Source organism: Prionailurus bengalensis, chromosome B4 (assembly GCF_016509475.1).
Source record: "Prionailurus bengalensis isolate Pbe53 chromosome B4, Fcat_Pben_1.1_paternal_pri, whole genome shotgun sequence".
NCBI classification, from domain to species: domain Eukaryota; kingdom Metazoa; phylum Chordata; class Mammalia; order Carnivora; family Felidae; genus Prionailurus; species Prionailurus bengalensis.
The window spans coordinates 16819770-16843692 of record NC_057358.1 but is presented as its reverse complement, the minus strand read 5'-3'; the positions used below and the strand labels follow the sequence as shown (position 1 = coordinate 16843692).

The window sequence follows — 23923 nt, the reverse complement described above, 5'->3', positions numbered from 1 at the left end:
TGCCTGAGTTCTTGCTCTGGCCGTTAAAATCCTTTCTGTTAGCACGTGTGAATGTTTTCTATGTTAAAGATGTGGACACTCACTGTCTAGGGGACAGTTGCAAACAGCTGGACAGGAATACCCCACATAGTGCCTGAAATAAAAGCTACGTCTCCAAAGGCAGTTCAAGTTATGCCGCAAAGATATCATATGCTTTATTTAACCTTAGTAGCCTCGGTCGTTCCAAGACCAAGAACAGTTTCCTCTTTAACAATCCAATTCCCAACAGGGAAGAGGAAAACTCAAGCTAGGGGAACACCGGTATTTCAAGTTCATAGTTGGCAACACAGATGCCCACAACATGAGATTCCCTCCCCCGGCCAAAAAAACACCCAAAGCCATAATCATTTCTGCTGGAGTTCGCTCATTCTGTTACAAAGAAACCCTCCATAGTGAATTTTACTCTTGTCTTTCCCCAACTTGCCAGGAAAGGGTGGAATTACTACGTGATCTCACTTAAAATTTAAATATGTTAAGTATCACATGAAACTGCACGCTTTTCACTTTAACTGAAAGTAAGTACCATAATACCACATACATCTTAAGGGTAATGGTATAAAAATCACCTTCAAAAAATTAAATTCATTTGAGTCAACCTCTGTGAACCAGAAATTTAAGAGCTCTCTTACCTGACGAACAAAACTATTTGAGGTAGTGTCCGAGGAAGTGCTCCCATCGGATCCTTTAAATCTGTTTTTCCTTCTAGCTCCTCTTCCATATGACTACAAAAGAAAGGGGGGAAAAAAAAAAGATAAATGAGATTATTGTTAGACCTTCTTCACCAAAATCTAGGCCTACTTCTAGAAAGGGGTCAAAAACCAAAACAAAATATAAATTGCCATCATGTGGGCGTCATTAGAAAATGACACTGGAATCACAAGTATCGATTTCAAAATGGTGAGTTTATAGGGAAAAGAGGTTTCCAGACAAAGGGTTCAATAACGTGCGAATTACAACAACTTATGTGATCTGTTAGCATATCTGTCATCTGGAGGCAAAGCCATTGAAGATAAAAACGTTTAAAAGCAAGGATTTCGGTGCAGGAGAGACCGAAGAAGCTACAACAGCAAGGTGAGAGAAAAGGTGATGCGTCGACAGATTGTGCACAATGAAATGCTGTTTCCAGCAGCCCAGTGGTGCAGGCTTCCATTTTGGCTGTTTTTCATGTTTTAATCTGTAACTCCATAGGTACTTGTAAGAACTGCATATGGTGGCTGAAGAACATCGTGCAGTATGAATTCTGCTGGCCCTGAAACTTATTTATATACATATATACGTATATATAGAAGTTTCTATACAGGTCCAGAGGGAACACGGAGGAAACACGGTGCCAGCTCCCCCTGGGATCAAGGGATGTAGAGACTGCTTTTGGAAGTGGTGAAACGGCTACAGACGAGGTGGTGAATTCGATGAAATTAAAAGTAGTTCATAAAAATGCCTGGCCCATTATTGTCATGTTTGAATGGGATATGAAAATCTGGCTTTTTATCCACTTAGCGATTTTGCTGAGCACGCAGGAAAAATAAGTTTTATAGAATCCTAACGATAATAAAACAGGACGTTAAAAAGTGAGACAATTTGCTTCAATTGACACGATCGAGCCAAGCCTGAACGTATGCAAATGAACTTGCTTTTCCTATTATGTCTACCGTTTGCATTCGGAGCACGGAGAATAAACTATGCATCAATCTCTGTTTAATTCCAGGCAAAGATAACGTCGTTGCAAATATTGAACATTAACATACAATCGAAAAGTAGCTCAAGGCTGAGCTTTACAGTTCAATGCACACAGGTTGGAACCCTGCTAGAGCAGAAAGTGAGCCAATGTCTTAACTTCTCCAAACAACAGGCTTCTCTTCCTTTAAAAGGGGATATTAACACTCACCTCACCGGGTTAAGTATTAAATGAAATAACAGGTTTAGAGCATTTCGTATGAGACCTAGCATATGGCACGGGGTCAGAATAATAGTCTAAAACTGACACACTTATTTTAAGAAGTAATATACGTAGTATAAAAAGTAATATCACACACAGACTGGAAGAGTGGGGAAAAGATGGGGTAAGGTATATAACATTTAGAATGATGAGACTCAAAGAGGCTTCATTAGTTCATCAGAATTTACAAAAGTTACTTTAAAAAAAAATCAGTGTGTTCAGGTCTTGAAAATACTACTTTGTGATATTGGACACACACATATGTTTTTAATTAAAAAGAGAAATATCCCATAAACCATGGTATATGTAGCACTTAGGCGAACTGAAATCTACTACAAACATCTGTGTTATGAGTAAGTTACAGGACTTTGCAATCAGTGAGACGGTGGTATAATCTTAAAGCAAGAATTTTTCTTAAAGATGTTTGTTCTCTTTCAAGCATCTACGGGATTTGTATAATACAAATGTGTTTCCATGGCATTTAATTAACTCTCAGCTTCATAAAAGGAAAGACAACCTAGGCTGGGCTTTCACAATGTATTATACAACGTTCTCCTCACTCAGCAGCTTATTCTTCTTACTTATGTAAACATTATTCAGTAAACTGTTGAAAAATAACATTCTTTCAAGAGCGTTCTTCCTTTTCCAATTATTATACAAAGGTTTGGACAGAAGTGTCTTTCTTCCAAAGCCTAAGAACACTAAAATAAAGCATGAGAAGTTCTTTAAATAATGTGTATGTATGTATGTATGTGTGTGTGTGTGTGTGTGTGTGTGTATATATTTCCATACAGAAAAATATATATATTTCCATACAGAAAAAGACTTATTACCTTTGAAAGATTTTTATTAAAGGCCTAACATGCTTCTTTGGGGGTTGGGGAGCAAATCTATGTTAAATTTTCTTTTTTTTTTAAACACACTATTTATCTTCATGAGGAGCATACAATCATCTTTGAGAACAAAGTCAAAATATAACCTTACTCCATCATGATGTGTCCTTCCAGTACCATTTTGAAATGGGTGGAAAGTGAGTCTGAAATTCTATCATGGTCATTTGCTTCAGATTTTTTTCAGGATAAATATGTTTTACTATTCAGCCGCTTTGGTGTGTAAGCTTTTTCGTGGTTGCTCATAAATGCACAACAGGCACTGTGAAAACCACACAATATTTCAGACATTCTGTCCCAGAGGAGGAGACCGTTCTCTGCAAGAAATCAGATACCTTTAAAAAGTGTTTAATTGTATCTGCATGTTAATTTTTCTGGGCCCCTACGAACACTGTTCATAAACATAACTTCAGGTGCACTTGGCTACCTATGCTATATATATTTAAGCATATATGTTAGATTATCAGTTTTCAACTGTACTAAGGCACAGTTTGCACACTAAAACAAAAACAAAAACAAAACCAACTAAACAACAACAACAAAAAACTGTGGCCCATCGAAGTTCATGCAAACTGGTGATAGTTTTAAAATATATATACTTTCCTCTTCACTTAAATTTAAGGGGAATGCTTTATTCAAAGTATTAACTTGTTCATTTCTTAATAGTGTTATAGCAAATCCTTATTCATTATGTATCAAATTTATTAAAAGCTAAAAGAAGCAGATATGCATAATTACACCTCTATTCTGGCCTTTTACTAATTATAGCAATCATTTCTCTCCTATAGTCTCCTTTTTAATTTTTAACGTTTCTTGTAACAATACCCAAGATCAAGAGGAAAACAAATTAAAGCATCTTTTGGAAAGCTAATATAGTCCATTTCGATGCACTTTAAAAAATGTTAGTGAAAATTTATACTACCATTACAAAGCAAAGTTTCCTTTGATCCGATGAATATTTAAAATTAAGTCCATCTTGCTGAAATTACTTGCTCTTTAGTTACTCTAAATCCTTGAAAATGGAGACTAGAGCATTTCATCTGCAGGAATTATTAAGAAGAAGAAGAAGAGGAGGAGGAGGGGGAGGAGGAGGAGGAGGAGGAGGGGGAGGAGAAGGAGGAGGAGGAGGAGGAGGAGGGGGAAGAAGAAGAAGAAGAAGAAGAAGAAGAAGAAGAAGAAGAAAGTAAAGGCCAAATCTTCCCAAAACAGAGGAAAGCAAGAAAGATTAATCAAATATTTACTTGCCTCCACCTGGTAAAGAAGTATATAGTTTTCTTAGTTCAGGGGCTACTGCAAATGTAGCTTCTTTAGGACAAATGGCTTTTCTAAATTTTTTGTTTAGCAACACTAAATATATGAACACCCAATATATAAAGCGATTCATAATCAGAGTCACCCAAGTGTCAGGACACCAAAGGGAGAGGAGAAAGGGAGTCTCTGTTTGGCCAGAGTACAAAGTGTAACCCGTAATACTCTCCCTGACACACGCAGACCCCTAAATCCTTCTTGGAACACAGCCTGAAAAAGTCACTCATTTCCACTCACTGCCTGTTAGTTATGTGAAGCTTACTAAAACCAAATTGTTGTCACCACAGCAAAAAGGAGAAAAAGAAAACTGTAAACTTAAACTCCTTTACTTCTCCTAAAACATCAACCAAGCTAAGTCAGATTTCAGAAACTAGAAAAAAATTCTAGAAATTTCCACAAGTATATAAATGACTTATTAAAATGATATCCAACAGTCACGATGATGTCAAATATCAGCTCTGTGTAAATGAATGTCTTCTCTGATACTAAATGACTTTGAAAATTGGACTGGAGTTTTAAATGTTCATATTTCACAGATCACTGAAACCTAATTTCTGTATGGTTGAAATAGACAATAGTAGTTAATTTTAGAAGTTGCCAGTTAACTGGAGATTTGAGCCCACCCGTGCACACACAGTTGGCTTGGCAGGCCCTGGGGACAGCTTCAAGAATGATGCCGCTTCTGTGGTTGATAGATAGGGTGACCGTTCTCCTCCCTACAGACTGCTCCTCGTGAGCATAATGCTGATACCTGAAATTAGTTTCCATCTCTCTCGATTAGCATTCATTGAGATTTATCCCTCTGAACCGCAGACAAACTAAGCGAAAATGATCCAGAGAGAAATCAGACATTAAATCTCCTCATTTACTGATAGCTTAGTCCGAACAAGACTGTCAGATCCTTTACGAGGAGTAAAGTAATGGAGATTACCTCCCTAGGAAAAGGGAAGGAGACCGTAAGTTCTTTTCTGTATGGATCAGTTTACACAAAGGACTCCAGAGGCAGCCTAAAGAGAACTGCGTTGGGGATCCGGAGGTAGACAAGGAAGGAGGGACAAGGCCAGACGGCAGAGAAATGTCTAGTGGGGAAGTTCAGGGCCAGGGAGGGCAGGAGAAGATCAACCTTGCCCTCTTCATAAGCAGCCTCCAGCCAGGCCTGGAAAGAACTCTAAGGCAGCCTCGGCTACTGGTGGTGGTGTCATAATTAATTCTAACTCTGCGTAGCTGTGACAGTAAGCGTATGCTGAGTGTGTCATTTGTAGGACAGTGACAACTGCTGCAGCCACACAGGGAAGGGTGCCACCACCCGTTACGGGGTTAACACATTTTGCTCAGCTCTTCCTGAAAGGACTAAAGCTACGTCACTGCAATTCAACGGAATCAAATCCAGCAACAGGTACCAGAACGAAAATACCAATCGGGAGGAAAGGGGTGGGGGGGCCCGGAGGGAAGGTTTTAGCAAAACGTGACGCACGAGACCCGCGGTCATTCTTTCTGGAGACTGTGAAAAGACTAAGCTCTACCTCGGACCTAAAAGTGTTTCTGGAAAACCACACGGACACGGTTCGAGAGCCCCAGGAGAAAGGCCGCTGCCCTTTTCAGATAAAGCTCCTTGCTACGGTGATTCAGGATGTTGCCACTATCAGCTGGTATTACTACAACATGCTTGAAAAGCATCTGGCAAACTCCGCTGGGGTGGAACCAGCTGGGTCTTGTTGCTAGGAGCAAAACAAACAGGACCTCTGGTTACTGTCTGTTCGTTTTCAGGTGTGGCTGGAGGTGCCGGTTACAATCTCTTTCGGGCAGAAAGCGCTGACATACCCGTCTTGTTTCTTGCCCGTCTCCTCCGTCTCTATCCTATTCTCAGTCCCTTTCACCTGCTTCCCATCCACCCGGCCATCACACACCATCGAGTCCACTCCCCTGAGATTTACCAGTGCCACATTTTAGACTAATGCTGCCCGACAGAAATATAATGCAAGCCCGTGTCGTTGGAACGGTCTAGTGGCCGCACGAGAAAGGCAAACAACAAGGGAAATCAATGGCAATGCTGTATCTTATTTACACCAATATATCCAAACGGTTACCACTGCAACATGTTATCAATATAAAAATGATTAATCAGACGCATATCCTTTATTTGGTATCAAGTCTCTGGAATCTGGTGTGCATTTGACATGTAGAGCACATCTCAGTTCAGGCTACACGTGGCTGGGGGCTATAGTCGTAGACAATGCAGATTTGGAGCTTTGGAGGCAGAATACTAGATTGGCGCCCGACTTTGGAGGTGGTCCAAGTGTGCAGTGACGCTGTTCGGCAGGTTACCCAAAAAGCGATGCCGTTTGCTTCCATCAGAACTTAACAACCCGTAGTTACACTGCCAACCCTCTTCTCATGTAAGAAACTTATTCGTGTTGTTTATGTGCTGGACCGAAAGGGTTGGGGTGTAGGAGGGGGTGCCCCATCCCTCCCTCGACGGGATTATTAACATAAAAAAGGAGAATGGGAAGTCTGTGAATCTAAATCTTCTGTTCATACAGAACTTGTAATAAAATCCAGAGGTTAAAAAAAAAAAAAAGAAAGGATTCTTAAAACCAGTGATTGCTCAGATACACCATTTGCAAGTGAAAATCCCATTTCTAAGTAGATTTACTATTACTCAGTATCACAAAAAAAGGGGGACGCTCCTGAGACAGCCCGCCCCCCTCCCTTTTCAGGCGGTTTTACTGCTGTCCTGTCCTGCCCAGAGAATAGATGCCAAGTTTTCACAGCCCTCTGATACTATGATGCCATGATTTATTAGAAATCAAATAAGCATGGCAAAGTTTCCCTCAAATACCCGAAGTGATAGACACACAATTCAAGGAAAACTGCTTTCATTTTTGGAAGGTAGAGAAAGCAACGAGATGGATGTGGACACAGTTGAATATTTATACCTCCAACCTGCTTGTAATATCCTTTCCTCCCTTCTTCCTCCCTCTCGTATATTTATCCACTCACTAGCCAATTCCTGTGCATTGAGTCTTTGAAGTGTCTCACGCACGGGCCTGTCGTATCCATTATCGTCTCTCTCTCTCTCTCTCTCTCTCTCTCTCTCTCTCTCTCTCTCTTTAGTTTAGGCCTTAATACCTCTTGTCAAAACTGTTATACCAATCTCCTGTCTGGCAGCTCCACCTCTGGATGCCTGAAACTCTAAAATACCTTCCAGAACATTCCCAGGTGTATCTTCTGAATGCGACTCCTTGTTTGAACCCCTTCCATGGTTCTATCATTCATCACATGGCAGGTTCCAATGCCTCCAAGATGTGGCCTCAAACTGCCTTGTCAATCTGCTGCCGAACTCTGCCCAATCTGTACCTTTCCATACTCTCTTCAAGCTACACGTGATCAATATGTTACAAGACTTACAATTTTTGCGACTTTACCTCCTATATGGCTCCCACCATCTCTCTGACAAACAATCTCGGGTCAAACCTCACCCACCCTTCGAAGCTCTTCTCAAATGCCACCTCTTCTATGAAGTCCTTGCAGATTACTCCATATAGAACGTTTGTGATCTTTACTCCTCGGAAACCATAGAAGATTCAGTACCTCACTTAGAGTCCTGTACCATACAATTGCCACACATTTGTCACCCTTGAACGCAGAAATGGTGTCTCCTCACATATGAATCATTTCATAACTGCAACTAACAATTTGTTGACTTACATTTAACGACATAAATCACTAAGTGAATTTAGTATTTCTTATCTAAATGCAGTCATGTTTTCTGTCAGCAGTAACTTTGATCTCCAGGAATTCAGGAACTCTATTTTTATCATAAGAATGAAAACTTAAAAAAAAAAAAAATCCCTAAAGGAAGATCAAAGAAAAAAAATGGCCTAAAAGTCCTTTCTTCTATCAAAATTCAAGACCTTCATCCAGAAATAAATGAGTTCTCGGAGTACATTTCTCACTATCATCTAACCTGGTTAAGAGTCTAGATCAAATCAGGAGTTTAGAACAAATGTGACATGTGTTGGTAAGAAGTCAGGTCCCCCGGCAGAAGCTAGGTGGGAATGTAGGTGGTTAGCTATAGGTCCCCTCTCTGGTTCAGCAGCCAAACAGCCCAAGGCCGGCTAAAAGCTAGCTGTGCTACCCCTATGAAAGAAATGGATTTCTGATTACACAATTTGGTTTCCACATTTTTCTTCCATCTCAAATCAAAGTGAATTATGTGTTTTAAGTTAGCAAGGTTATTTCCCAGTGGTAAAAGAAAGTTCACTAAAGCTCCATGATTAAGCCACTGACACCGCCATTATTAACGGTATCAACAGAATCTCAGAGCGTCAATTTCTATCCCCTATCAAAACAACAATGGCAACAAAACATTTGTAACCTTTATTACCGTGTCCTACTCCCTCCCACTGCTACAGGAAACAACACTCTAAGGACACGCTCTCTCTTGAGCATATATAAATATAAAAAATAGAAACGACATATTTATAAGTTTTTTTTTAAGTACAGAAATATGTAACCACCACAAATTACAATCTAGCAAATGCAGGCTTGAAATCAACAAGCCCGTATCGCCAGGCAAAGAGACATTTCTCCAAAACGATGCTTGAAATGTAATCCTAACCTCCTCACATCGCTCGCCCAGCAGCCCACAGCTCGGAGTCTGAAGTCATCTCCCTGGCAGGATAAAAGTTGAGAGACTCCTTACCGCTGAGACCTGGAGGTGTCTGTAATCCAAACTGTACCTGCCAAAGCCTTACGTAAAAGCCACCACCTTATCATTGCCCAACGCCCACAACTGACATCTCCTATTTCACAACGAGCAGCAAACCGGAATTTTTCCAGAAACCGCTAATACTCATCGGAGAGGAAAGGGGGTCCCGGGGCTCCCTGGAACGGCTAACATTTCAGGGAGGGGGGGAGGAAAAATAAAAACTTTCGCGTCCCCAACTCTCTCAAGAGAAAGAAAGAGGGGTGCAGGCAGACGGCGGCAAGCGGCGCGAGGGGAGCTGAGCCGTCAAGGCGTCAGAACGCCCCAGGTGCGGGGGCGGGGGGGGTGGTCCGGGCTGCGCCCGGTGCCCGGGGCCCGGGCCAAGCGCCCCCCGCCCCTGCGCACCCCTACCTCCTCCCACGCTGCCTCCCCACCCCAGCTCCGAGCTCGCCCGGAAGGGTCGGGGGAAGCCGAGCCCCTCCCGCCCACCCGGACTCACGATCTTGAGCAGGTCCAGTCCGCTCGCCTGGTTCATGTCTATCCATGTGCCTCTCCCGGGAAGGGGCGAGGAGGGCTGACCCAGCAGCCCCGGGGGGGCAGCCTCTGAAGACCCGGAGGTCTCTCCCCCCGCCCCTTCGCACTCGCTTTTCGGAAGCAGAGAAAAATGGAAGCCGCACCAGAGCCGGGGACCGGCGGGAAGGGGCAGGGTCCCCCGGCGCCGGGAAGGGAGAAGTGGGTGGCAAAGGGCGAGGGGAGAGGAGGCGGCGGAGGAGCCCGGGCGGGAGGGGAGCGGCGAGGCGAGGGATCCCGGCGGAGGAGGCGCCGGGAGAGCCGGGGGGTCGGCGCCCGGAATGCTCACAAAGAAAGGAGAAGGCGCGGCGCCGTCGCTACCTGTGCGGCCGCTCCGAGCGCCCCCGCGGGAGCCGCGTTCTCCAGCAGGTCCATCTGGATCTCCTGCGCCACCGCCGCCGCCGCCGCTGTGGGAGGCGACTTGGACATGTCGCTTTGGACCATTGGCGAAAAGTCGGCGCGGAGCTAGCAGCCGGCCCCTGGCGGCGGGTCCCCTCCTCCGCTCCCCCCGTTCCGCCCCCCCCTCCCCTGCCGTCCGCTCCGCGCGCTCCCCGCGCTCCCCGCTCCGGGGGGCCGCCCGGGGCTCGGCGCCGCGCTCGCCGCGCTCTCAGGGCGCGGGACGGGACCGGGCCATTTTGAAAAGCGAGACGCGGGGCGGCGGGGCGGCCGGGCAGGGCGAGCGCGGAGCGGCGGGGACGGGGACGCGAGCCGCGGGCGCCCGGGGGAGCTCCTCGGCGGGAGGGAGGGAGGGAGGGAGGCAGCGCGGGGAGCGCGAGCCCAGGGGGAGGCGCGTCGGAAAGCGAGAGTGACAAGGCAGCCGGGCGCCGAAAAGTTCCCCGCGGGAGGCGCGGGCCGCGTGGGTTCCGGCCCGGCCGCTGCGCGTCGCCGTGGCACGCGCGCTGGAAAGTTTTCAAAGCCACGAAAGCGAGGCCTTGCGCCCGGGAGCCTCGTCGCTCGGGCCGCCGCGCCCGGCTCTCCGCCCCTCCTGCTCCGCGACCACCTCGCGGGAAGCCGGGCAGCCCGCAGCCCGGAGCGAGGTCGCTGGCGGCAGAGGCCGCCCGGGCTCCGGTCCGAAGCTGCACGTCTGCGATCTGGGGAGGCCTCCGGCGCCGCCCCCCCCCCCCCCGGGGGCGAGCGTCTGCGGAGGACATCCCGTCGGCAGTGGAAGGGACTCGATGGTGGCAGTAACGCGGTGGCAGAAGAGATGCGGGGGCCGATGACCTGGGCGGCGCGGTGTCGCCGGGATCTGCAGCTGGCCTCGTCCGCCAGGTCCAAACCCCAGTCCCGAGGTTCTCCTTCCTGACCTCTGTTGGTTTTCATCTTTGCCAAATAGCACTGCTTTCCTCCCAGATTGGGCTTGTGCTTCCAAGTTGAGAAGTCTTCGTATCACGTGTTGGACAACAGGGGCACTTCTTTACTGCTCTGAATCCTGGATAAAGAGGGTTAGTGGACCCAGCAAGAACGTCTCACCCGCAGCACCCCATTTAGATCCTCCTGATAGGATTCATTTTTCCATCCGAGGGTGCCTCGCATTTCGACAACTGTTATTACAGCGAAATTCAATAGAACAAGGTTTCCAGGCTCGGTATTGTTTTGTAAAAATACAAGGTATAAAGTTTAGTGTACTGAAATATATATTTACAGAAATATACTGCAGTAGGGATACAGGACTTGTTCCTCTCAAACACAGCTTAAACCTGTCTCCATTATACACTAATTTTAGTCAGGCTTAAAGAACAGGTTTGGGTGTGGTTAAAAATGGAGGCAGGCGTCTCCATAGTGTCACTGATTTTCCTCATCTTTGATGTTAAAGTGGTCATTTTTATTTGAATTTTACCGAATGTCAAACAGAAGCACCGAAATATTGGTCACTACTTACCACTACTAACAATAATAATAATGTGACATTTTGAGAAACAACAGACTGGGAGGCTGTTGGTTAGGATATGTGTGGGTGGCCCAGACACCCCTCTGTAGCCATGGCTGGGAGTCTCCCCAAAACCCCACCAGATAAGATTCGTGGGGGAAAAACAGTTTTATACATGTGCACGTGCATATGCATGCATGTATATATGTAAATATATATGCATGTAAATACAAAAGATACTGTATTTAAAGTGTTGGAGTTATAGTGTATTTTAGTTTCATGATCTGATGATATCAACCTTCCTGGGTCTTTCATTTAACAAGTGTTCAGTTTTCGTGAGAGAGTGTTAAAATTTCAGGGAGAACATCAAGTCCAGTTTTTCATTAGACTGTAAGCTCTATGTGGGCAGGTAGGAGCCACCCTTATTCATTAAGGCACACTCAGATTCTGCCAGGCTACCCTGAGTTCTTTGAATATTCAGTCAATAAAGTTGAATCAAGCTTCTATTCTGTGCTACTTACTGGGAGAACACAGACAACAATAATCCAGGTCGCTTGGGGCTTACAGTATAGTTAATAAGCACTGAGAAACCTATCAGTACACACTTGCTGAATGAAGGAAGAAGGATGAATTCTAAAATGGTTTTAAAAAACCACCACTCTGATGAAACTTAGTGTTTTCCCAAGACATTTGTGTGACTTCTTATAGTAGAATTATCTGTATGTTCACTTTCAGTTATGACCATTTGGGAAATCGAACTTTATCTTTTATTACATTTTAAAAGGGATCACAAAATAGCAAATCATTTCTAATAAAACTTAGAGCCAAAGGGCAAGTAAATGTTTCATGTGCGATCCAATATCTAATTTATGATACCAAAGTCTGTTTTTATGTGTCTCTCCTCCAGTACATAGTTTCTTGAGAACAATCAATTGTGTCTTAATTCATTTTGGTATCCCCAGATTAAGCATGATATCTGGCACTTAGAGCCTGGAAACAATAGTTGCGGAAATGGATGAATGAATGCTCTGTCTCCATGTGTCTTAATTTTTTTTTAATGTTTATTATTTTTGAGAGAGAGACAGCAAGCAAGGGAGGGGCAGACAGAGAGGGAGACACAGAATCGGAAGCAAGCTAGGCTCTGAGCTGTCAGCACAGAGCCCAATGCAGGGCTCAAACTCAAGAACTGCGAGATCATGACCTGAGCCGAAGTAGGACACTTAACCGACTGAGCCACCCAGGCACCCCAACTCTCCGTGTGTCTTAAAACGTAGCATACAACTTTGCAAGTTCTAACATAGGAAGACATTCACCTGATCATGAATCCCATGAAAGCATTATATTAATTCTTTATAACCTATGCTGATTCAATTAGTATATTGCACAGTACCCATTCAGACTCTAGTCTGCCTTGTAAAAGATTTCAAATAAAATAGAAGACAATGTTGTCCCTACCCCAAAAAGGAAACAATGTCAGAATAAATATACATAGAAAAAGACTTGAGAAGCTTATTATGGATGCCATCGTGGTCAGTAATGTTTCTAACATACCTTGACTTGTGCAATTTTTAAAAACCACAGACGAATGCTAAAATTTGATAAGTGAAGCCCAATTCTTTTCAATGTTAAAAGTTATGCAGATGCCTCCAGCAATAATGGATGTACAATCAGCAGCGGAGGCTTTCAAATGCAGATGACTAATTTGTTCAAGCTGTATGTAAACGTCAGCGTGCTCATTAGTTGTTGTAATGGGCAGCATATTATGGGCATTACTAATGCTCTGAAATGAGAACAGGGGCCAGTAAGAAACATTGGCCAAGGAAGCCAGAAATTTAAGAGTTGGTTTTTTCCCCCTAACTAGGAGAAACAGTGATTACAATGACTTTACCCCTCTCTTGCTTGCAGATTTATGACTATGTTTAAGACCTTGGGGTAAGAGCTCTTTAGGACAGATACGCACCATGTGTGACTTTTCACGTTACTTGGTAAATCATTTTTCACCTCATTTACACTTCTGGATCTCTGTCATTATTAATAGCATTTTCATAAGGATATACCTGTATCGGCCACTGACCTCACTTGGTATGATGCATTCGCTAAGTTAACACTTGCTTTGTGTAAACTTACACTATAAAATGAATGTTCTGGATTACAGACTGTTATTTAAAAGCATATAAAGATGCAAGCAAATCCAGTATAAGAGGGATGTGTGTGTGTGTGTGTGTGTGTGTGTGTGCATGTAGTGAACAGTTACAGCAGAAATGCAAGTGGTCAGGGAAAGCTTAATTTCACTTCCAAAGAAAAGACTTCATAGAAGTAATAAGATTTCATGAGTTCTTGGAACTACCTAGGAGAGACAGAACTCTGGAATATCTAATAATCTATAGCACTTTTTTTAGTTTATAAAACATATTCATTTGTTATTTATTTCTCATCCAAACCCTGTTACAACAACTGGTACTTTTGTTTATGTACAAGGTGCCAGGCTTTGTGCTAAGGATTTATATACCTCATCTCATCTCTGATTAGCTATCACTATTGTGTTCGTTCAGATGAGTCCAATTACTATACCAAGTACATCTTAAGTATTTAGTGGATCAGAGAATGAGAAATGTATTCCTTTGACGCTGGGGTTGTTGTTCTCCATCAGAAGTAACTCTGCTTCTTGCTGACATTTATGAACCAAGTCTTGAATGATTACCATATTCAAATTGTGGTTTCTAATGTCACCTAGTCGTCACCCAGTTGTTCCCATCTGAGTTGGATGACGTGTCCTGGGCTTACAAGTTTGTACTGGCATCTCTTTCACTTCTATTTTATTGGCTGGAACTCTGTCATATGAAAAACATAGAAGGCACGTTGAGAGATAACAGGCCAGTAGGGTGCCTTCGGCAGAAAAGGAGAGTGGATTTTGATCCACAGCTAGCAGAGACTGACTTCACCGAGCCCAAGGCAGCTCATGAGTGGCAAGACTTCACCACAGGTCTCTGAAACCTCAACTCTGAGACTTGGCTTTGGTTCGACCCAGCTGCCTGTCTGGTCTGCCACACGGGTCAAGACTGGGTTTTTGTTTAGAGAAACAGATTTATGCATTTCTTTCGCTTGCACGTTATAACTACAATATTGTACTTACTAGAAGTAAACTTGATCTCACAAAAGCTATGAATAGCAGAAGAGCTATTAATCCAGGGTCTGTGTGTGTGTGTGTGTGTGTGTGTGTGTGCGCGCACGTACACATGAGTGCCCGCCATAATCCAGGGCAATAAAGGTAATAGCATTGAACAATGCTGTACTTGGGGAGGTCAGGAAGACCCAGTTAAAATAGGATAAATATAAGTGCAAAATCCTATGGGAGGGAATGTAAAAAATCAGGAAAAAAATGTTCCTGGTAAACCAAACAGAAAATACAAAAATGGAAGGTGAAGAAATTCAGTACAGCTAGAAGGTCAAGTTGGAAGCTGAGGGGGTGGGCAGATAATGAAAAATATGCAACTTCCCATATTATTTGCTCTCCTACGGCCTCATTCTTTTGATAGGAACGTCCCATTTACAAGCAAAGGCTTTGGTCCTGCATGCTTTTACTTTCCAAATCCTTGTCACTCTTTTATGGGAGATATACACATACACTCATGCATCAAAGGACTATAGACTAATGAGATCTGCATTATCAAGAAACGCATCTGGGGGCGCCTGGGTGGGCCAGTCGGTTGGGTGTCTGACTTCGGCTGATCATGATCTCACAGCTCCTGGGTTCAAGCCCTGCGTCGGGCTCTGTGCTGACAGCTCGGAGCCCGGAGCCCGGAGCCCGCTTCGGATTCTGTGTCTCCCTCTCCCTCTGCCCCTCCCCTGCTCATGCTCTGTCTCAAAAATAAATAAAAACATTAAAACAATTAAACAGAAAAAAAAAGAAAGAAACACATCTGAATTTCCATACTCAACGCAGTCAGCTTACTTGTCGCTGAGATTCCTAGTTGTCCGTACCTCTCTTTTACGGAGGCTGCGTTCGCAGCCGGGCCTGTGGGTGGCTAGAATAAAAGGCCGTGTATTTCCCAGTCTCTGCTGCAGCTCCACGCAGCTACGTGGCTACATTCTGCCAAATGTAAGCAAAGGGTGGTGAAGTACTTCCGGAAGTATCCATAAAAGGGAGAGAAGTACTCTTCTTCCTCCTCTTCCTTCCTGCTGGCCAGATTGTAGATGTATTAGCTACGCTAGGAGTGGACATTTTTTTAGACGATGAAGCCACATAAAAGCCACGTGCTGAAGTTGAACGAGCAGGGGAAAAAGGGGGCTCAGGTCAAGCTACCGTAGAATTGCCTCCTTGTAAGTTAGGCAGGAATAAGCATTTATATTGCCTTCAACGTCCATCACTTTAGGTCTTCTGATAAATCATACCAAACCTAACCCAGCTAGATATGCTCTCATTACTCAAAACGTTTTTCTTTTCTTTTTTTGTTTATTGATTTTGATGGGGGGGGTGGGGAAGGGGCAGACAGAGAGGGGGAGATCGAGAATCCCAAGCAGGCTTCTTGCTGTCAGCACGGAGCATGTCATGGGACTCGATCCCACGCAGGGCTTCATGCTACAAGCTGTGATATCATGGCCTGAGCTGAAAGCAACAGTTGGACACCTAACCAACGGAGCCCCCCAGGCACCCCTATTTTTTTTTCTTTTTCTTTTTTTAATTTTTTTTTTCAACGTTTATTTATTTTTGGGACAGAGAGAGACAGAGCATGAACAGGGGAGGGGCAGAGAGAGAGAGAGACACAGAATCGGAAACAGGCTCCAGGCTCTGAGCCATCAGCCCAGATCCCGACGCGGGGCTCGAACTCACGGACCGCGAGATCGTGACCTGGCTGAAGTCGGACGCTTAACCGACTGCGCCACCCAGGCGCCCCTATTTTTTTTTCTTTTAAAACTAACTTTCTTGGGGCGCCTGGGTGGCTCGGTCTGTTGAGTGTCTTTCATCTCAGGTCACGATCTCACAGTGTGTGCGTTCAAGCCCCACATCGGGCTCTGTGCTGACGGCTCAGAGCCCAGAGCCTGCTTGAGATTCTGGGTCTCCCTCTCTCTCTGCCCCTCCCCGACTTGCACTCTGTCTCTCTCTCTGTCTCTCTCTCTCTCAAAAATGAATAAACATTAAAGAAAATTTCTAAAAGATATATAAAAAATTAACTTTAAAGTATAACTTAGCCTATCTTGGTTTATAGATCGGGGGAATGCTGGCCTCATAAAGTGAAGGCCAGTGCTGGGAAAGGTTACTTCCTGTTCTGTATTCTGGAAGAGTTCATAAAGACTCAGTGATACTTGTTTCATACGTATTTGGAAGAATTCACTAGTAGATCTGGAGGTTTCTTTGTTTTTAATGAGTAATTCAATTTTGTTAATTGACATGGGACCATTCGAGTGATCTATTTCTTCTTGAGCCTTGATCGTTCATGTTTTTCAAAGAATTTGTTCATTTCATCTTAGCTATCAGTTTTATTGTCATAAAATGTTATTAAGAATCTCTTTTTATCCTTTGAATGTCTATAGGTGCTGTACTGACATTTTTCCTTTTTGTTACTGATGTTAATAACTTGCATTTTTTTCTTTTCCTCTTGATTGGTCTGGCTAAGGGCTTATCATTTTTATCAATCTTCTCAAGTCAACTTTATGTTTCATTGATTTTCTTGTTTTTCTGTTTTTGGTTTTTTTTTTAATTTCTGCTTTTCAGTTTATCATTTTCTTCCTTCTTCTTGCTTTGGGTTAGTTTTTTTTCCCTTTTCTCCTAGTTTCTTAAGCTGAAAGTTTAGATCTTTTCATATCTTTTGATTAGGTTTATTTATTTTGGGAGAGAGAGAGAGAGAGAGTGAGCATGAGCAGGGAAGGGGCAGAGAGAGAGGGAGAGAGAGAATCCCAAGCAGGGTCTGTGCTATTAGCAAGGAACCTGATGCGGGACTCAGTCCCATCAACTGTGAGATCACAACTTGAGCTGAAATGAAGAGTTGAACCCTCAACTGACTGAGCCACCCAGGTGCCCCGATACCTTTTCCTACCTTACTTCTGTCCTAATATCAACATTTGATACTATACATTTTCCCTTAAACACCTATTTAGCTGCATCCCCAGATTTTGACTTGTATTTTTCTTTGCATGTAATTCAAAATATTTTCTAATTTTAACTACGATTTCCTATTTCACCCCTGGGTTATACAGAAGTGAGTTCTTAAAGTTCTATATATATGGGACATTTTCCAGATATTTTTCTGCTTTTGACTTTTTGTTTGACTCCATCATACTCAGAGAATATACTTTCAATCATCTTAAATTTGATAAGATTTGCTTTATGTTTGTGGTTCAGGAAATCATCTACCTTGGTTAATTTTTTGTATCTACTTAAAAATAAGTTGTATTCTGGGGGAAGATGGTAGCATAGGAGGGCGCCCGAATTGGACCCACAAAAGTATGGCCAACTAATCTTTGACAAAGCAGGAAAGAATATCCAATGGAAAAAAAGACAGTCTCTTCAACAAATGGTGCTGGGAGAGGCGGACAGCAACATGCAGAAGAATGAAACTAGACCACTTTCTTACACCATTCACAAAAATAAACTCAAAATGGATAAAGGACCTGAATGTGAGACAGGAAACCATCAAAACACTAGAGGAGAAAGCAGGAAAAGACCTCTCTGACCTCAGCCGTAGCAATTTCCTACTTGACACATCCCCAATGGCAAGGGAATTAAAAGCAATAATGAACTATGGGGACCTCATGAAGATAAAAAGCTTCTGCACAGCAAAGGAAACAACCAACAAAACTAAAAGGCAAATGACAGAATGGGAAAAGATATTTGCAAATGACATATTGGACAAAGGGCTAGTATCCAAAATCTATAAAGAACTCACCAAACTCCACACCCAAAAAACAAATAATCCAGTGAAGAAATGGGCAGAAGACATGAATAGACAATTCTCTAAAGAAGACATCCAGAAGGCCAACAGGCACATGAAAAGATGTTCAACGTTGCTCCTCATCAGGGAAATACAAATCAAAACCACACTCAGATATCACCTCACGCCAGTCAGAGTGGCCAAAATGTACAAATCAGGAGACTATAGATGCTGGAGAGGATGTGGAGAAATGGGAACCCTCTTGCACTGTTGGTGGGAATGCAGACTGGTGCAGCCGCTCTGGAAAACAGTGTGGAGGTTCTTCAAAAAATTAAAAATAGATCTACCCTATGACCCAGCAATAGCGCTGCTAGGAATTTACCCAGGGGATACAGGAGTACTGATGCATAGGGGCACTTGTACTCCAATGTTTATAGCAGCACTCTCAACAATAGCCAAATTTGGAAAGAGCCTAAATGTCCATCAACTGATGAATGGATAAAGAAATTGTGGTTTATATACACAATGGAATACTACGTGGCAATGAGAAAGAATGAAATATGGCCTTTTGTAGCCACGTGGGTGGAACTGGAGAGTGTGATGCTAAGTGAAATAAGTCATACAGAGAAAGACAGATACCATATGTTTTCACTCTTATGTGGATCCTGAGAAACTTAACAGAAGACTGTGGGGGAGGGGAAGGGAAAAAAAAGGTTAGAGAGGGAGGGAGCCAAACCATAAGAGACTCTTAAAAATTAAGAACAAACTGAGGGTTGATGTGGGGTGGGAGGGAGTGGAGGGTGGGTGATGGGTATTGAGAAGGGTACCTGTTGGGATGAGCACTGTGTATTGTATGGAAACCAATTTGACAATAAATTTTATATTAAAAAAATAAGTTCTATTCTGCTTGGGTGGCATGTTAGATAAATACAAATTAGATTAAGTTGTGTGGGGTAGTATTTTTCAGATCTTCAATGTTTGCACTCATTTTTTTTAATGCTTATTTTTGAGAGAGAGAGAGAGAGAGTGAGTCTGAGTGGGGAAGGGGCAAAGAGAGAGACAGACACAGAATCTGAAGCAGGCTCTAGGTTCTGAGCTGTCAGCACAGAGCCTGACGAGGGGCTCAAACCCATGAACCGTGAGATCATGACCTGAGCCGAAGTCAGACACTTAACTGACTGAGCCACTCAGTGTCCCCGCATTCATTTTTTTTTCTTGATCTACTTATTCTATCAATTAATGAGAAAGGAGAGTTAGAGTCTAGGAATATAATTTTGGATTTTTTACATTAGTTACTTTTTCCTGTTTTCAATTTTTTTATCATGGTAAAATACATATGAAATTTACCATGTTAATCATTTAAAAAAATTTAAGTGCTTATTTATTTTTGAGAGAGAGAGAGAGAGAGAGAGAGAGCAAGTATGGGAGGGGCAGAGGGAGAGGGAGACAGACAATCTGAGGCAGCTCCAGGCTCTGACCTGTCAGCACAGAGCCCAATACGGGGCTCGAACTCATGAACCGTGAGATCATGACCTGAGACAAAGTTGGACACTGAACCAAAGGAGCTACCCAGACAACCCTCATCTTCACCGTTTTTAAGCATACAGTTCAGTGGCATTGGGTACATTCACAGTGTTGTACAATCGTCACTCCCATCCATCTTCAGAACTTTTCTCATCTTCCCAAACTGAAATCCTATACCCCTTAAACAAGAACTCCTCGTTCTCCCTCATGTTCCACCCCCATCATCCACTCTTACTCTCTGGCCCTTTGAATTGGACTACTGTAGGTACTCCCATGGATGCAACCATGCAGCATCCGTCCTTTTGTGACCGACCTATTTCACTTAGCATAATGCCTTCAAAATTCAACCATGTTGTATCACATCAGGATTTCCTTTCCTTTTAATGCTGAATAGTATTCCATTGTATCCATTCATGTGTCAACGGATACTTAGCTTGCTTCCATATTTTAGCTATTGTAAATAATGCTGCATGAACGTAGGTGTACAAATTCGGGACCCCGCTTTCCTTTTGGGGGGGTAATTGCTTCCCCAAATTCACATGTTAAAATCCTAATGCCCAATGCAGTGGTATTAGGAGGCAAGGCTTAGGTCATGAGGACAGAGCTCTCATGAATGGGATTAGGGCCATTATGAAAGAGAACTTGCACGTGCCTCCGCCATATGAGATACAGGAAGACATTGGCCATCTACTACCGAGAGGAGACCTTTCACGAGAATCATACCATGCTGGCACCCTGATTTGGGGCTTCCATGCTCCAGAACCGGGGGAGACAAATTTCTATTTTTTTATAAACCACCCAGCCCGCGACATTTTGGTATAGTAGCCTGAGCGATCTAAAGTAGATATATATGCAAAACTAGAATTGCTAGGTCATATGGTAGTTGTATTTTTACTTTTTTGGAGAACCAGCACGTAAGTTGGTATCTCATTGTGGTTCTAGTTTGCATTTCCCTAATTATTAGTGATGTTGAGGATCTTTTCATGTGCTTATTGGCCATTTGGACTTCTTTGAAGAAATGTGTATTCAAATCTTGTGTCCAATTTTTGTGTTTGTTCTTGTTGAGATTTTGAACTTCTCCATATACTCTGAATATTAATTCCTCATCAGATATGCAACTATTTTCTCAAATTCTGTAAAGTGCCCTTTTACTCCATTGATAATGTCTTTTGAGGCACATAAGTTTTTAATTTTCATAAAGTCTAGTTTGCCCATTTTTCTTTTGTTGCCTATGTCTTTGGTGTCATACCCAAGAAATCATTGCTAAAGCCAATGTTATGTTTAGGTCTTTGATGATTTCGAGTTAATTTTCATATATGCTATTAGGTAAGGATACAACTTCAATTCTTCATTCTTCATGCGCATATCCAGTTTTCCCAGCACCATTTGTTGAAAAGACTGTCCTTTCCCCATTAGATGGTCTTGGCACCTTTGTTGAAAATCATTTGATTATATATGCAATTATTTGTTTCTGACCTTTCTATTCTATTCCATTAGTCTATATGTCTATCTTTAGGCCAGTCTCATACTGTTCTGATTACTGTAGTTTTGTAATATGTTTTGAAGTCAGGAAGTGTGAGTCCTTCACCTCTGTTAGTTTTCAAGATTGTTTTAACTACTTGAGGTTCCTTGAGATTCTATGTAAATTTTATTTTATTTTAATGTTTATTCATTTTTTAGAGAGAGAGAGAGACAGAGTGTGAGCAGGGGAGAGGAAGAGAGAGAGGGAGACATAGAATCCAAAGCAGGCTCCAGGCTTTCAGCTGTCAGCACAGAGCCCTACGTGGGGCTTGAACCCACAAATCGAGAGATCATGACCTGAGCCAAAGTCAGACGCTTAACCGACTGAGCCACCCAGATGCCCCATCTATTTAAATTTTAGGATGGATTTTTCTACTCCTGAAAAAACATCATTGGGATTTTGATAGGGATTTTATTGAATTTATAAATCATTTTGGGCAGTATTGACATTTTAATAATAGTAAGTCTTACAGTCCATTAACATGGGATATCTTTGCATTTAAAAAAATGTTTATGTATTTATTTTGAGAGAGAAAGAGAGAGAGAGAGAGAGAGAGCAGGGGAGGGGCAGAGAGAGAGGGAGAGAATGAATCCCAAGCACACTCTGTGCTGTCAGTGCAGAGCCCGACCCAGGGCTTGATCTCATAAACTGTGAGATCATGACCTGAGCCCAAATCAAGATTTGGACACTTGAGCCACTCAGATACCCCTATCTTTGCATTTTGTGTGTGTGTGTCTTCTTGAATTTCTTTCAATAATATTTATAGACTTCATTGTATAAGTCTTTCATTTTCTTGGTTAATTTTTTTTCCTTATCAAGATTTCTCCTTTCAATCTTATTTCAATTACCTCTGAACTCTTTTTATATCCCTAATTATGAACAAAGAGATCCTTAGAAGTAAGTCCATTACCACTTCCAGGTACATTTTAAAATATAGAATATTAACTCTCCATGGAATGCCCCAATTTTAGAAAAATTTTCCTCTGGGTCTCACAGGATATATTATACAGTAGTTTAGGAGAGGAAGCATTTTTTTTTATGGTCCTCAGGAGGATGCATAGAAAACCACCAAGAAGTGCCTTAAGTATTTAGTTCTGTGAGTGTTACTAGGAGAAATTTACTAAACCTGTAAATTTCCTCTTCAGGTCATTATTAAGTCAAGATGACATATATATACCATTAATTCTTAAATATTTTTTTTGATGCTGCTGTAAATGGAGTTGTTTTCTTAACTTCCTTTTCAGAATGTTCACTATTAGTGTATATAAATTCAACTATATTTGTGCATTGGTTTTTTATCCTGATAGCTTACTGAATTTATTAGTTCTAATGACTTTCTGTGGAATCTTTAGCACTTGATTATGACATCTATGAATAGGGATAATTTTACTTCTTCTTTTCCAATTTGTATGCCTTTTATTTATTTTTCTTGCCTAAGTGCTTTGGCTAGGGCATCTAGTACTTCATTAAATAAAAGTGGTGAAAGCAGGCATCATTACTTTGTCCCTGGTCTTAGAGGAAAAACTTTCAGTTCTTCACCATTGAGTATGATGTTTGCTGTAGGTTTTTCATGTTTGGATTATATTAAGGTAATTTAATGAGTGTTTTGTATCATGAAAGGGTACTAAATCTCGTCAAATGCCATTTCTGCCAAGTGAGATGTTCATACAGGATCTTTTCCTTATTTATTCTGTTAATGTGGTATATTCCATTAATCGATTTCCATATGTTAAAATATCCTTGCATTCCAGGAATAAACCCCACTTAGCCCTGATATATAGTCCTTTTAATATTCTGCTGAATTCAGTAGGCTAGTATTTTGTTGAGGATTTTTGCATCAATGTTCAGAAGGGATATTACTCTCCAGTTTTCTTGTAGTGTCTTTATCTGGCTTTGGTATCAGGGTATCGCTAGCTTCATAGAAGGAGTTTGGAGGTATTCTCTCCAACATAAACAAATTTTGAAAAGGATTGGTGTTAATCCTTCTTGAAATGGTTGGTAGAATTCACTAGTGAGGCCATCAGGTCTAGGACTTTTCATTTTCAGGAAATTTTTGATTACGGATTCCATCTCCTAATGAGTTCTAGGTCAACTGAGGTATTTTATTTCTATTTGGTTGTGAATCGCCTTTGAAGTGGTATCCATGTGCATCATTACCAGTGGCATTGGGACTTAATGTTTCCTATTTCCAAGATACAGAACATAAGATGGGGTTAAGTCTCTTCCAGGGATGTGAATGGAGTTAGTCATGAGAGCTGATGTTTCAGATGGTGCTGTGCTGAGTGTCGAATTCCATGAGCAGGGTGTTCTCTTCTCCAAGTATAAGGGTGGTTCTGGCAATTCTATGGCTATAGTTCTATGGACACTGGCAGGAGCATATGGAAATCCTGTCTACAGGGATGTACCCTCAATTCAACCATTAGAAGACTGCTATTATAAAACCTTAGTAAGCATAAGCTCAAAAGATGAAATTAAAAACAAACAAGAAAGGAATCAGCAAGGCAACAAAAAGCGCAATTAGACTACCAAGAACTTCATAAAATGGGGGCAGAATCATTTCATAGATTGAAGCGTCCCATCAGAAGTGAACTTTTATTTTGAAAAAATGGTAGAGGGGCGCCTGGGTGGATCAGTTGGTTGAGCGTCCAACTTTTGATTTAGGCTCAGGTCATGATTCCAAGGTCATGGGA

General features: G+C 42.4%; 1 protein-coding gene across 3 annotated transcripts in view; it reads right to left on the bottom strand.

The window, feature by feature from the left end:
- The window catches only part of CACNB2 (calcium voltage-gated channel auxiliary subunit beta 2), a 391422-nt gene extending 381466 nt beyond the window's left edge, over nucleotides 1-9956 (bottom strand). For all 3 annotated transcript variants that reach the window (XM_043564393.1, XM_043564395.1, XM_043564394.1), the window contains exons 1-2: nucleotides 9773-9956; nucleotides 669-761 (exon numbers count right to left, since the gene is read on the bottom strand). In XM_043564393.1, the coding sequence (XP_043420328.1) occupies nucleotides 669-761; nucleotides 9773-9895 (216 nt within the window). In that variant the 5' untranslated portion in view covers nucleotides 9896-9956. The remainder of the gene's footprint in view (nucleotides 1-668; nucleotides 762-9772) is intronic.
- Nucleotides 9957-23923: the final 13967 nt, after the last annotated feature.